Below are 16,869 nucleotides of genomic sequence, written 5' to 3'. Positions count from 1 at the left end.
TTGTGTGTTTCAAATAACATGGCGTGCATGTGACTAATTCAAAGTTGTGTTCATATCAAACTAGCACTGGAGTACCTAAGATTGTGCTAAGTAGCGTGATATTTTTAATTCCTGCTGTTTTTGTCATTGATACCACCAACTTTACAATTGGACTTTCTACAACGAGTAGTGCAATGTTAGTACAAACAAAGTTCATACATAATCTATCGGATATGAGCTAATTTATAAGGGTTTATGCAACGTAAGTCCAAATTATACATCAACATCGTAGTCATAGAACAAGTGGTATATGATCATCCACTATGCTACATACACGCCACAATCATTGTTGTACGGGTTCATGGCCCCGTTCCAGAAAAAAGTTATAACATGTAAAGTAATCAGCTTTCAAGTTTTCTTAACCAATTAAAATATGGTAATAGTTGCAAGTAGGGAATTACAGTTGTTTTAGGTTTAGCTTTAAATCAATCACCTTTGTTGAAGTTGTTGGACAATCTTAGGCTCCTTAATCTCAAACTCACTGCATTTAACTTTGTCTGTGTCTGCATTAGCATACCAAGCACGGTCATCCAGAAAGATTGTCTATGGCACAATAATAGTGTATTCTTGTTAACCATGTCCTTCATATCACTAGAATATATTGGAGAACTGATACTTACATAAAAAGACTAGCATGGCCCCGAATTAAAGTATTCAAACACACTTATTACATACACAACAATCATTGCTAGCTGAATAAATTTTGTTGCAAATACAGTTAAATGTTTCATATTTTATAATATTCATTGAAACAAATAACCAAAATGAATGTAGAGCACATTATACATAGCAGAACCCTTTCATCGTATACATTCCCAAGCATGGCAGGGCTAGGCCTACAATATAGCACTGCATAACTGGAAGCTATGCTGACACAAACAGACATTCATTTACAATCAAATAATAATGTTAAATACGTAGCAAAGCATACATATCTTTTTTAGAAACATGTTTGTCATAATAAATATGCAGCTAGGCTAATTGGACATTTTGGAATAAGAAAATTTCCAATTTCCTAATCTAGCGATGTCTCTTTGACCTAGCTGTCGGAAACTTTAACGAGTCAAGGTAAACCAACTGATTTTGTGCGAGGTCAATGACAACAAGAAACCAATGGTTATCGCACCACATGGGGCAGTAATTTGCCTCATATTAGAGAAAACAAAATGTGAATTCAGTTATCAACGAAGGTCATGTAAATACAGCGTGTAAAATTATAAGCATGTGTAAATGGTTGCCTGTGGTATAGGACCTCGCCCCATAGCTATTTGCTGTAGATTGAAAATGTTACAACACGGTCAATTTTAGGTAGTTATCAACCTCGTTGATTACAGGGATTCGACGATTTCAGGTTTAAGACCATCAAACGACTCCAATGAAAAATAAATAAAGGGTTCGATAACTAACCCTAAAGGTTGTCAGCAGGTACTATTACAGCCTTGTGGAGTCCAATGCAAGCATCCTTGCAAGCAGAATCAATACCTGTCTAAAACAGAACACCGACATTAAATGAAAGTGTCCAGTCATAAAAAGATAATCAGCATTCAATTTAGATAGTTAAAGATGTGTGACGTACGTCGTCAACTACTTGCTTCCCCGGCCCTAATGTCCTCAGGGCCTTGCGTGTCATGGCACAGTGCGAATTCGAAACAAGTATCTCCCTGAATTCCTTAATCATAACAATGTTATCTACTTATCTACTTATATGATGGAAATTTATTTTCAAGAAGAAAAGCATGTTGATAGAAAAAAATGGAAGGGGGATTAATATTTTGCCATAATTACAACATTTACAATAGTTAGGTAACTCCCAAAATATCAATTATAAGTATCAAAGTTTGGTTATATATAAGAGTATTATTTTATAAGTCATGTCTAAATGTCTCTAGCAAAAGAATTTTATGATAAATTGCTGTAAAATATTAGAGGCTGATAAAGCATATTTTTCTATAAGATGAGTAGGTTCTACAGAAGAACTTCTTAGTTAGACTAGATCCTATGAAGTATGTACAGTTATTCAACACTTTACAACTTTGATAGAAAAAAACAAAGGAGTAAAAATAGGATGAGTCATACAGACTTATTAAAGGTATATGAATATAGCAACAGGAGGAAAGAAAACAAAAAAAAAATAACAAATGAATAAGTTCTGAAAATACGTATTGGATTTTGGAAATCTAATACACACCATGCCACAAAATATAAATCATTATTTATCTTCTATAGTTATACTAATTAAATAAATAATTATTTTTGTTGATATATCAGTTATTTATAATAAACACTATTATTTTTATTTGTGATGAGCTAGTTTTCCCCCTTATTATCTTATATTTAATAGGAGGATTTTTTCATATATTTATTGTTTGTAAATTATTTTTATTTTCTATATCTGCACTCAATAATTAAATAAATGAAACTTTCACCTGTTGATATTCATAACACATTTGAATGCTTTATATATCTATTGAAATATCGTATATTCACATGCTATTATATTTTTTTGCTGTGATAAGCTAATTTTATCTTTTATTCTCTTACCTTTAACAAGTGAATTTCTTTATTTATTCTCTTCATTATACAAAACAGTATCATGTTATTACTTCTCTTTCCTACAACAAACAAAATTTGTCAATTGTTCTTTTTATTGTGGCAAATCAATACTCAATCAAATTTCAATTTTTTCAATGACTAACATCAACACAAGGCTTAATATTATTTTATGGAACTATCAATGGTTATAACTCATCTCACATACAATCCAACCACACCATCATCATATCAAATAAAGAAAGACTAGAAAATAATTTACGCAATAGTATTAATTCTACAGTACCATCTATATTATGAAAATAAAATTTAAGCAAGTACTTAAATTTCAACAAGTAGTAAGCAATAACAATAAGTTAGTTTTTCCAAAAAGAGAATTAATTTATAAAGATATTGCTATACAAAATATCTACTGATAGTAACAACAAATTAGTCAAGCTATTTTTCAATATATACAATATTTAACCTTATAGAAACCGGCATATATGTAAACATACTGGGGCTCTTTCTCCCATGTACATTTCAATTTTAGGCCGGAACTAATTTTATTTTATATTATGATAAAATTGAGAAATTAACTTTTGATTAGTTAATATTACTTAGTTTTTTATTCTAAAATTTTTTAAATCTTAATTTTTAGAAGATTTCATATTTAAAGTTAAGATTTAGAATTTAAAATTTAAGATATAAGAATTTAAAATTTAAAATCACGAAAAAAATGTTAGAAAATTAGGAGGATCCACACCTCCTAAATTGTGTCCCCATTCACAGCCACATCACAGTGACTCCAAATGACAACCTAAAGTTATCCACATAGTCTCTCTCACAATTTAAGCATAAGTATGTTGTTGACTAATTAATTGTTATGGATAAATGTAGTTTTAATAAGCATAGCTAATCTTTTAAGAAGGATAAAGACATCTATATTAGCATTTTCTTTTAAGAAAGCAATATTAACTACTAAGATTGACTCGACATAAGTTATCCATTTGAATTCAATAATGTATAACAGTTTCAAATTTTTTTCTTGGGGTTCAACTCCTCTCATTAGCCTCACAAAATCTATCCCTATTTATATAACTGTAGCGAGCAGAACCATCATGAAAACAAGTGTCTATACGGTAAACTCACTCTTGGTCTAGTGCGATATTAAAGATGTAGAATGTGATAGCTAAGTGTAATCCATTTATCTCCATGTCCGAAGTAGGGTAAAATGAGACTAGCATACCCTGATCAATGACATCAGGAGTTAAAGTCATTCTCAAACAACAATGGTTCACATTAAATAGAACCAACGCTGATAGCACATCCAAGTTTAAGGAACAAACCTTGGGGATTTTACTACCGACGTCTTTTGCCATAAAATTGCTATCTAAGTGCTGGTGTTGCATGAACTTCTATTGAAGGGATCGAGAACGAGCAATTTTCACGGTTGTATTCATGACATATACGCTGTGGTGTTCATCACATCCAGTTGAACATAGTGAGATGCTTCTCAATCCATTAACATGCCCAAACAAAAAGAAAATCCAGCTAACACTCACAATCAGAAAATTACTTATTATAGATGGATTTACAGACAGATTTGGTCTCTTTTACTGACGGATTTTTTGTTACCGACGGATTTTGTCCCTCTGTAAAAGTCTCGTCGGAAATTGCTTACCGACAAATTTTTTCTGTCGGTAATTTACCGACAGATTTTTATCCGTTACCGACAGAATTTTCCTCGGTAATAATCCCCCCTTTTCGCCAAAAACCGTTAGTTTTTCTGACAGATTTTTTGTCGGTAAATTACCGACGGATTTTTTTCCATTACCGATAGATTTTCTCTTGGTAATTGTCACTTCAATTTTGGTTTAACAATCCAATTTTCCGACAAATTTTCTGTCGGTAATTGGATCCTGGGAAAGCATTTCCAACTCCAAATATAGACGGAAAATCCGTCTATAAATCCGTAAGTAAGGTAAAATAGCTTTTTTTTAGATGTTTTTTATTGCAAAATAAACCTAATTTCATACAAAATAAATATAAATTGAATGAATACAAATTTTCATCTAATTTTTATCTAACTTGTATCCAAACATTCATAGTATTTCAAAATAACTAATATTTGATATTAGCAATAGAACCAAACATGATGTTTGGTTTTGACAATGTATCAAGAACAAAGACATTTAGTAATCTCCTTTAAATAGTCCAATATCATTGGTATATATTTCTAACATACAAGAGATAATCATTTATAAATTTATTTTGATTTGAATTGATTTTGTGACAAGGGCTTCACTTAATTTAATTTTCCTTGCATCCATCTTGTGAGCATGTCAAGTGCGGCTTCTAGTTAGTCCATAGGAACCAAGTGTCTAGCTTTATTTACCTGTTTAATATAACATAAACAAATTAAAACATTAATTTTAAGAATCTTGAAAATTAGATATCTAAAATCTATTGGGATATTATTATTAGAAAGACATATATACCTTCAAGAAAGTGACAGTATTTGTTGCTCTGAAAAGCCATGCAGCTCTCCATAGTAGCTCATCCTGAACAACCAACACAACAAAATGCTTATTAATGAATTAATTAATGAATTATTCAAAGGAATAATAACTGGTGTGTTACTATGAAACCAGAATAGGAGCAATAAAAAGGGCAAACTGCTGATCCAAGTGAACTACTATAAGAACCCTAATGCTGATATGCAAACTGGAAAACTGAGAGAGCACGAGCAAATTCTTCAAAACCAAGCATCCTATTGTGCTTTGCGTCAAACAAATCAAATATCTAAGAGAGAATACATTGAGAAGCTCATATGAGATACTAACCATAATCAGATCAAGGAAACAGATCTTCATGGTTTAAGAAGTTAGAAACAAATGAAAAAAAGTAAGCGATACTCAATCAGCAAATAAACTCTCTTTTTTATTCGTCCTGAATAATGCCAATTGGAACTCTCCTTGGTTGATTAATTCTAACATAGAAAATACAGACATGAGACATCATCAATAATTAAAGAAAATAAGGATAGTCAAATTAAGATGCAAATGTCACTCCTAACCATAACAATAACTTGCAGTGCTCCAATTGGATACATGATTGGACAATATGGTGAAATGAATTAGTCCAAAGGAATATGAAAAACTTCACACCTCACTACACGTGTTAATCATATTATTATTATTTTTTGAATAGATTGAATTTTAACATCAAATACTCTATATATTTTGTATGTGTATATTTGACTAAATCATTACTCTTTTTTTTTCTGAAAGAAAGAAAAGCAATGGGTTATGATGGCTTGTGTGGAGAGAGAGAGAACAGGTCCATATTTTTCTCACCTTTTAAGTGTGCTAAACATGCATCAGTAATGTCATTGAATCCCAAGTTGAGTACTTTCAAATTTTCCAGCCCTACAAAAATTAAACTAAAGAGTTTTCTACAGCTGACTTGTCCACAATAATTCTTATGGTACAAGAAATTTAGAACAAATGAGCATATTTTAAAATAGATAATTATCAAACAAAAATAGCAGATAGACAAGTCCCAACAGCTTACGTGAAAATTTTTCACAGCCGTCATTGATAATATTGTATCTATTAAGATTCAAGTTTGACAAGAGAGGAAGATCTGGCAAGAAATAACAAGGACAAATTAATCTATAATATATACTAATAAACATGATGGAAAATATTTTACAGCAGTAGTACACTGACAAATCTACATCTCTGAAGTTTTAATATAGAGTTGAGCTAACTGGAGGGTTTATTCTTTGCTTGGACTATAGGATGCAGAAGTATCATTTTGGAGGGTGATGCAGAGTTTTCTAGAGAGACAAGATCAAGAATTCACCCATTCTCACAATGGCATCACTGCAGGATATCCTTAAATATGCTGGCTGGTTTATAGTAGGTTTAGTAGTTGTATAGTTGTATTGTTTCTAGGGAATATAATAAAGTGGCCAATTTTCTAGATCAGCAACATAATAAGCATAAAAGTATATCAAGCAATTAAACCTGCAAGCGAATCCAAGCATGCAGCTGTTACAAGGCACCCTTCAAAGTTTAGTAAGCAAAGCTTTCACAATCCTGAAATGAACCAGGACATCATCGAAAATTAATGAAGCATAGATAATTATAAGTCAGTGTTTTGTGATTAAAAGGATTACTGTAGAAGAAAAATGTCAGTAAAGAGACACATGGAGGAAGTTGTAAGTCTCTATTTTTGACTTTGTAGAAGAATATCTTGTTATATCATACTTTATTGTACTAAATTTGCTTAGAATAAATTAAATAATAATGTGTATAGTTTGGCCTAAAGTATGGCAGCAAGCATTTTATATTCTCATTGCCCCCACATCATAAATAATATAAATTAAAATGTAGGAGTTATATTTATATATAATATAATATTTCTTGTAGGAATTGTTGACTTTGATTTCAGTTGTAAATTTTAATCAACCATGCATGATAAATAATTAAGACCGGCATTCAGATATTGGTGCTCACCTTCAAGACCAAGTCTTAAACCATTTAGCAAACTTGGATCTAATGGGGTTATAACTTGAAAGGGTACCTACAGTTACATATACCCTGTCATTTAGATAGTCATTGACAAATGAAAAATCGCATAAAGATGAAAGCACAACATGATCAAAGGAAGAATGTATATGATAAGATATGCATAACTCCTTTCCAAAACAATGCAAATATTGATAATGATGATCTTTATATAGCCTCAACAAAGTAAATTAATGAACTTGCACATGTTCAATTGCTGCTGAACTCGTCACATTGACACAAGATATTTCACTCTTAATACAGAACGAACACATGGAACGTTATCATGTTACTTGATTTTTGATGTGCCAATGTTGTTATATGATTATGCCTACTGATGAGTTATTTAGATTCTTTTCAGGAAGCTAAGAATAAAACAGCCTCATGAAAGAACACAATTACATTCAATTGAGAAGCCTTCTCCTCAAGCACACGCATTGCTTCGTCAGACTAAGGCCCGTAAAAGCTGGGATTTAATCCTACAGTGAGAAAAATAGAAAATATAGATTATAATTGATGGATTTAGAAAGAAAAGACAGACAGAGAATTTAAAAGGCATTCATATTCAAAACTAAGAGAAAATATTTTAATTTAAACATACCTTAAATATAACAGCATTCTCACCAGCAATTTCTCCAAGAGTATTCCCTGTTAACAGAATCCAATAGAAATAAACTGAATGAAAAGTATCATTGGCGTTGCAACATCATGTTAGATATATTCTAACAATTCATGAATTTTATAAGGTATTATCAAGAATACAAAGATTGAAAACTAACCAAGAATATCCATGTGGTCATATCCTAAGGAAGCTATACCACAAACAACAGGTTCTCGAATATGAATAAAATCAAACACCTCATCTGCACGAACACAACATTGAGCACATATATCTACCTAATTATCCCCTGAGACTAATTAACAAACATTTGATGTGCATGTTAGCTCAAACCAACAAATAAGCAAACCATCGAACACTTGGTGTGCACATCGAAATTCATAGAGGGGAGGGAAGAAGAAAAAGAAAAATGCACGAGTGTTTCTCTGAATTCTTGTTGTGCAATCTTGCGCTCACAGCTTCGGCCTTGAGCTTCTTGCGCTCCTCATTGGCAACTCTAAGGGCTTCTCTGCGAGCTTCGTCTTTGCGCTACTTCTCGATCTGATTCAGCTCCATTTCGTGGATGTACTACTTGCGAACCTCCTTCACCGGCTTTCGAGGAAGGTATTGGAATCTAGGAACTTGTGGTTCTAGCGGTGGTTGTTGTGGTGCGAGGTAGTGGAGAACGACTGACAATGGCAGCGAAGGCGACGGCGGAGGAGGAGGAACGGAAGAGAGCGTGGCGGAGAACTTTGGAGGGGATGAGTGTGGAGGCGTAGTATCGTGATTGAAATGAGGAGATCATGGCGGTGACAATACTTATTTAATATTTTCTGATAGAATATTTTAGATTACAGATAGGTTTTCTGTTTGTAATAATTTAATAAAATACAGTGTTTTGTTCATTTAAATACAGATAGATTTTTCGTCGGTAACCATTTCCCATGAAAAAAATTGATTTTTCCAACAGAATTATCGATGGATTCGCTTTTCCATCTATAATTTGTGCTAATTCATTTTTTTTGTTTCCTACAAAAAATTCCTCGCAAATTCTATCTGTATTTCTATGGGATAAAATCTGTCAAAAATATCCGTCTTTAATAACTAATTTTCTAGTAGTGACTTCGATCGAAAAATAAAGCGATCAGGCATTCACCAATTAAATCATAACAATGAGAAGATAATTGCGGGTTCAACAAAATAAGGCAAAACTTATGAAAATTTGAACGACAATATTATATCAACATTGAAAGGGTCCAGAATGATTTCATCTTTTGCAATATTTCCCATCCAAATATAAGCTGACTCTTGCCACACTTTATTCTTCTATGTTGGTTTGATAATGGTATTTTTCTGAAGTATGGATTATTGGGGTGTTAATTTCAAATGTGGTATTGTTTAATTTAGAGTACAGAAATCGAACCATCTGATTTTTATAACACAAAAATCAGAGCCTTTGATTTTTGAAATCGAACAGTCCGATTTCTGTTTCAAAAATATTAAAAGATTTGAGGTATAGAAATTGGACCTTCTGATTTTTGTACTTTCTACAATTTTAAAAACACTAAAAAAAATACAATGTTTGAGTACATCATTCATCTAACTTCCATAGAGAAAAAAATTAGCCGATGCCTGCATAAGAAAATATAAGCCAAAGAGGAAAATAATTACAATAAATTGTTTGGTTTTATAACGGTTTCAACATCCGTGTGGGAAAAAACATGATTAAATTATTTAGGTTCCTATTGAGGATTAACAAGTTGAAAATTTATCCTTTGTGGTTTGTATGGGAAAATTTGTCATGTAGTTGCTACATGATACAATAGTCTTATGACATATACCCCACTTGACTTAGTAGGATACAATGGCTTATGACATATACCCTTAATGGTTCTTCACTGTTAATAGTCTCTCTGAAGCATAAAGGATGCATAAAGTTTGATAGCATCGGTGGACACATGCTTTGTCATGTAATGGATTAAAGTTTTCTAGTTCATGCAAACGACACATGGCCACGCCTATGTTCAACCGTCTCAATGATAAATAAACATGAGATTCAAAGACGACAATAAAGTGGTCACAGACTCAAAGGAATACATGTTAATGGTCAGCTACTTATGGTGGCTAAGAATATATTCTTTGACGATAGCTTCCTTGGCCCAAGAAATATATACTCATAGTGCTATTATATATAGCGATGCACGTGCAATTTATGTGCAATACACGTTCGATATATGTAATAATTTAATATTGGTTATTAGGATTTATTATTTTTATTATTACATATGGTTTATCACAAATGCGATACTCTCCTTCAATGAATTAGAAGCTAAGTCAGATGTCATCTGATCCTCCCATCTAGGTATTTCCTCAGAAGGGTCTTTCTTCTCTGAAGAAGTCACCAGAAAGCAGTTAGCCACGGTTGGAGCAAGCGTCTCTCTGAGTGGTCCAAACTGCTCCACCAACGGGTCCACCGGCTGAGGCTCCTGTGGCATAGCTAGCTGAGGCTCCAAATCCAACCACGAGGGGAATAAGGATGAAATCATTGCAGGGACTCAGGGACAAGATCCACCTGAATAGAGGCTGAGGCAGAAACAGATAATGTGCACCTCCAAGTTGTAACTAAAAAAGAAGGAAGTCGTAAGGCATATCGGGATCAAACTCTTGGTTAAGTAACAGGTGCGAAAATGAACGACCATGCAATATTGACATACGAGTGTGAAGCTCTCTCCATATGACGGTACTTCCCTATACAGGGTTCTCGTAGCTAAACATATCCGGAATCCTAAACAAGATGACTCTTGATCCCACTTGTAAGAGCGGCAAATAGAAGGGAATGAGAACCTAAGATTCCAAATAGGGTATAACGAAGGAAGATCGAGAAAGTCTAGTACTTTAACTTAACGGTTATATAATTACGGTCTTAACTTTAAGTAGTTATGTACATTATACAGGTATAGCAATCACAAACACACACATTCACAAGTAAAAGAAAATACAAAATACAATCATGATGCATGTCTATCCCTATTGCAGGCCATGAACTCATGCGTCGGTTTACTACCCGTAACCCGATTTTACCTGGGACTAATCCCGAATATGGTTGCTTAACTGCATAAACCCAACATAAGTACTTCATGTGCAGAATAATGTACATTAAGGATAGTCAGGATAGTCGGGAATCGTCACAAAGTTTGATGCCATGATATTTTATAAAATATTTCTTCCAAGAATGTTAAAATGAAACAAAAGGTTAATACAAGTAGGGTACTACTGATTGTTATTCCACTACTATGTATGTATGTATGTATGTATATATAACGATGCACGTACGATGCACGTTGAATTCACGTGCAATAATTCAAAATTGGTTATTGGGTTTTTTAATTTTTAATTTTTAACATGATCTAATTGGTCGTCGCATTCGAGATCTTTAGTGCATTTATCCGTTTGTCTGCAAGATCCTCCGCGGACTTCTTCCTGCATTTATCCGTCTTCAATTTTGCAGTTGTTGATTGCATCATTTTTGAGTTAGCAACAACTAACGGTGCATTCAATTGCATCGTCTTCTGGCTCTTCTCCATCGATTTTAAATATAAGGTTTTTAATTTTGAAATTTTAAACTGATTATATTTTTTTAGTCTTTACAACACAACACACCCACCTAACACAGTCACACACATTATACTACACTAGACTACATGAGTTCTTTTATGTTAACCAATTTCAAATTTCAAGAAATTTTTATTAATGAACTTCTTTCTTGATAGTGACAGGTCTGATCCAAGCTCTGATATGGAATCTAGGCCTCCAAAAGCTTCAGCCAAATCCACTCGTGTCAAGAAGAAGCCCACATGGATGAGTGAATATGTGCTGTAAGGGAAAAGTGACAAGAAATTGAGAGCTACCATGATGAGACTATGAACATCTCGTAGATGACGACAATGAAAAAAAACGAAGAGGGTTTTTAATTTTCTTTTTTAGTATTCTTAAAATATTGCATATTAAATAGTGGTATGTTACATATTATTTGTTTGTTTCATTAATAATATGACATGAATTATTGTGTTAAGCCTCTTACACATATAGCTTCTTCTGAAACAAAAGGTTAATACGAGTAAAACACTACAATTTTTTTTTTGTTGCGAAGTTCTCTAGTGCTGATAATGAAAGTAAGCATGTGATGCTTACGCTACGTGTTTAGGTGTTAGTGCGACGTGTGTACAGAGACTAGTGACTCATAGGACGCTATTTTCAGGTTGGCTGTGGAGTTACGTTAATATTCACATTTTCGTTTAGGAGAAGCGCGATTAATTAGTATTAAACACATTGTTAAGAGTCTGAATAGTGTTGGCTGGTGAGTGAGACAAAATGGTGGAGTTTGGGTCATACATTACTTTCTCTTGTTGGTATAATATGAGTTTTCATATTAAATCCAGAAGAGAAGGGTAAGAGAACTTTAAAAAAATAGAGCAATATATGTACGTGATATTGGCCATTGGGAAAAAATAACATGTTAAATTTTCAAATATTTTTCATAAATTATTGATGTGTTTAAATATGTGGTCTTTATTTTTTTTTCTTACTAACATATTATGTGGATAAATATAGTGTTATTAAAAAACTCATTCTTACTGTTTTAAATTATCACAAATTAAAATTATTTTTACTATTTATCATACCTAATTATAATTATGTTAAAATTACTGTTGTACAATATAAATTAATACATATTACAGAAAGAAAAAAAATTAAAAGAGAATTATTAGTAATAATTCCAAAGGTAATATTATTATTTAAGTTATTGATCTAAGTTAAGTTAACTGTATGAAACTAATGGTAAAATATCAAGAAATTAGAGTAAGAACAAATAAATAAGCATTGACATCAAATCAGATATGAGTAAAATAAGAATAAAGAATTAATTATAAGAAGAAACAAATACATATAGTGACATAAAAAAATGACAAATATCAATTTTATAGGATTAAAAAGATAAAGTTTACTATTTACTCTTTCCAATTATTTTTCAAACTTAAAATTCTTATATTCATTTTTCCCCTCTTTTGTTCATCTTCTTTATATTTTTGTTCTTACCATAGTTTATACAATAGAAAATTATGTTGCCTAGCCAAAATAAATTTTATTTTTTGACTATTTTTTTCTATTTTATTCCAAATATTGATTGCTACTAAAGTCCATATACTTGCAAAAAATAATACAATCTAAAAAAACCATCCCTCCCCCTTTAGCCCACCTGATACGCCCACTATCTAGGCCCCTCTAATTGGCCCAAATATGCCATATACATCAGCACCTAATCATGAATTAATATCATTAATTTTACTGGCCAGAAACAGAAACCGGAACTCATAACTACCCCACAATCAATGCATCTTACACGTGTTACAATCCAAACTTGGCACGTAATGTCCGTATCATATGCTTATTTTCGGCATCCTCACCAGAGAATTTTTTTTTTGCTATTATATATAGCAATGCACGTGCAATTTACGTGCGATGCACGTTCGATTATATGCAATAATTTAATATTGGTTATTAGGATTTGTTATTTTTATTATCACAGATGGTCGTATCACAGATGCCATACTATCCTTCGATGAACTAGAAACGGATAATGTGCACCTCCAAGATGTAACTTAGAAAGAAGGAAGTCGTAGAGCATATCGGGATCAAACTCTGGACTAAGTAACAGATGCGAAAATGGACGATTATGCAATATGTACGTACGAGTGCGAGGCTCTCTCCATATGACAGTACTCCCCTATATAGGGTCCTCATAGCTGAACATATCCAAAATCTCAAAGAAGATGACCCTCAATTCTATCTATAAGAGTGGAAAATAAAAGGGAGTAAGAACCTAAGATTCCAAATAGGGTATAATGAAGGAGGGTCGAGAAAGTCTAGTATTTTAACTTAGCTGTTATATCATTATGGTCTCAACTTTAAGTAGTTATGTACAATATACAGGTATAACATAATAGCATAAAAGAAAATAGCAATCACAAACACATACAATCACAAGTCACAGAGAAAATGCAAAACACAATCATGATGCATGTCTATCCCTATTGCAAGCCATGAGCTCATGCATTGGTTTACTACCCGTAACCCATTGTTACCTTGGACTAATCCCGAATATGCCTGCTCAACTGCATTCTGCATACACCCAGCACACGTGGCTCATGGGGAGAATCATGTAGATTAAGGATAGTCGGCAATCATCACAAAACTTGACGCTATAATATTTTATCAAATTTTCTTCCCAAGAGTGTTAAAATGAAACAAAAGGTTAATACGAGTAGGGTACTATTGATTGTTGTTCCACTACTATATATATAACGATGCACATGCGATGCATATTCGATTCACGTGCAATTAGTCAAGATTGGTTATTAAGTTTTTTAATTTTTATTTTTTAACATGATCTAATTGGTCATTACATTCGAGATCTTGAGTGCATTTATCCGTTTGTCCGCAAGATCCTCTGCGGACTTGTTGCTCTGTCTCTGACTCAGTCTTCAACTTCGCAGTCATCAACTGCACCATTTTGAGTCAGCAACAACTAACGGTGCATTCAATTGTATTGTCTTCTGGCTCTTCTCCATCAATTTTAAATACAGGTTTTTTTAATTTTGAGTTTTAAAATCGTTTATGTTTTTTTAGTCTTTTATAGCACAACACACCCACCCAACACAGTCACACACATTATACTACACTAGATTACATGTTTTTTTTATGTTAACCAGTTTCAAATTTCAAGAAATTTTCATTAATGAACTTCTTTTTTTATAGTGATGGATCTGATCCAATCCCTGATATGGAATCTGGGCCTCCAAAAGCTTCATTTAGACCCACTCGAGTCAGAAAGAAGCCCACATGGATGACTGACTATGTGCTGTAAGGGAAGAGTGACAAAGAACAGAGAGCTCCATGATGAAGTTATGAACATCTCGTAGATGATGACATAGAAGAAAAAGGAAGAGGGTTTTTAATTTCCTTTTCTACTGTTCTTAAAAGATTGAACATTAAATAGCGGTATGTTACATAGTGTTTGTTTGTTTCATTAATAGTATGACATGAAATATTATGTTAGGCCTCTTACATATATCGCTTCTACTGAAACAAAAGGTTAATACGCGTAAAGCACTACTATTTTTTTCTTGCTATTATATATAGCGATGCATGTTCGATTATATGCAATAATTTAAGATTGGTTATTAGGATTTGTTATTTTTATTATCACTGATGGTCATATCACAAATGCCATACTCTTTATTTGATTTTCCCATCTAGGTATCTCCTTGGAAGAGTCCTTCTCCACTGAAGAAGTCGTCAGAAAGCCGCTAGCCATGGTTGGAGCAAGCGCCTCTCTGCATGGTCCAACCTGCTCTGCCAACGAGTTCACCGGCTGATGGTCTAATCGAGGCTCCTATGGTACATCCGGCTGAGGCATCTGTGACATAGCTAGTTGAGGGTTCGAATCCAACCACTGAGGAAAATCAGGATGAAATAGTGGCAGGGACTCAGGCACAGGATCTACCTTAAATAGAGGCAATCACAGAAAGTGCGATGATGTAAGCTAGGTATTTTTATCAGTGAAAGAGATGAGTTGGTATTACGTTTTGTTTTGGTGCGTGAATGGTTTATTAGTGGCTGATATGTATTGTATTGTATTTCACTCCCCTCCCTAGGGGTGTACATGGGCCGGGCCACATTGGGTTTGGCCTAACCCAGATCCGGCCCAAAATATATACCGGGTCTAATTTTTAGACCCTAATCCGGCCCTAGACCCGATGAAACCTACACACCTTCGGGCCAGGTGAAAACCGGATAAAAATCGGGTTTTTATCATGTAAAAATCACCTAATTTCCAGCCATTATTTCACAATTCACATAATAAAATTCACTTAAAAAATTATAACAAGAACCAACTATTATCTAAAATTAAACCATAACCACAATGCATAATCAATACTAATATTGTCTCATAACACCAAATAATTAAGTCACATACAAATAACACAAAATATTATGCTAAAGTCTTGTTCTTCCTAAACATAGAACTTTAACTCATAATCTTTATAAAATAACATTAACCACAGAAGAATAGTCATCATCCATCAATTGCTATTAATGTTGTCAACTTGTTCCTTGTGATATGGATGCATTAGTAAAACCTACAAATTACAAAACATATAAAATTACTCATTTTAATATAAGAGATTATTACTTCAAATAATTAAGTCACAATAATAAAAATATTATAAATGTACCTTCAACAATCTTCTGACTACTATCAAATTGATCAAACTCTTGATCTCTAACTTCTTGTTTTGAAGGGCACAACCAACTTTGAGTGTATATCAAAGCTTCAACCATTAATGGTGACAAAGAGCTGCGGAAGACATCAAGCACACGTCCACCAATGCTAAAGCATGATTCAGAAGCAACGGTTGAGACTAGAATACCTAAGACGTCACAGGCTATGAGAGAAAGAATCCTATATTTTGAAGCATTCACTTTCCACCAAGCCAATATATCAAAATTCTCATCTTCTATAGTATCCTCAGCTAGATATCTCTCCACATCTGACTTGCTATCTGCATTAGCATTGTCTCTTTTTTGTTTTTTCCACATATTCACTCTATTTTCAGAAACTCCCTTGGCACTAATTGAGACTTTAGTATTATCATCCAAGATATCTATAGATGAACCTCCACCATCTTCCCTTCCTTTATCATCTACAACCTCCTTTTCATAAAACTTATATAAATTCTCCAATGTTAGTTTAACAAAACCAGTCATACTAGTAGACACTTCTTTGTCATAAACATCCTACAAACACCAACAGAGATAATCTAGTTTATAACGAGGATCCAATACAACAGCAACAAATAACAACGGGTTAAATTTGTCAACAGGTCCCTAATATTTATTATATTTATTCTTTATAGAACATGTCATAGACCCTAACAGATCATAATGATTTTGCCTCTAAGATGTTAATTGAGAAGCAATAGATGCAATTTCATAAAAATATTTGTTTAATGTAACATGTAAGGAAGAAGAGAAACTCAAAGTTATTTCGTAAAAGATTCTCAT

The 16,869-nt window shown here is 33.0% G+C and overlaps 1 protein-coding gene across 1 annotated transcript; it reads right to left on the bottom strand.

Moving 5' to 3' along the window:
- Window positions 1-15,906: 15,906 nt before the first annotated feature.
- LOC148550392 (zinc finger BED domain-containing protein RICESLEEPER 1-like) lies at window positions 15,907-16,572 on the bottom strand. Its single transcript, XM_088493115.1, has 2 exons — window positions 16,041-16,572; window positions 15,907-15,944 (listed from the first exon to the last, which is right to left on the bottom strand). The coding sequence occupies exons 1-2, from the start codon at window positions 16,570-16,572 to the stop codon at window positions 15,907-15,909; spliced, it is 570 nt and encodes a 189-aa protein (XP_088349241.1).
- Window positions 16,573-16,869: the final 297 nt, after the last annotated feature.

The sequence above is a fragment of the Arachis ipaensis genome, chromosome B7 (genome assembly GCF_059453495.1).
Source record: "Arachis ipaensis isolate K30076 ecotype BB chromosome B7, ASM5945349v1, whole genome shotgun sequence".
NCBI lineage: Eukaryota > Viridiplantae > Streptophyta > Magnoliopsida > Fabales > Fabaceae > Arachis > Arachis ipaensis.
This window is presented reverse-complemented; position numbering and strand designations above follow the sequence as displayed.

Coding starts and splice junctions, on each gene's coding strand:
- LOC148550392 (XM_088493115.1), bottom strand. CDS start 16,572: ATGACTGGTTTTGTTAAACTAACATTGGAGAATTTATATAAGTTTTAT. Junction 15,945..16,040: donor TAGTCAGAAGATTGTTGAAG/GTACATTTATAA, acceptor TGTAATTTGTAG/GTTTTACTAATGCATCCATA.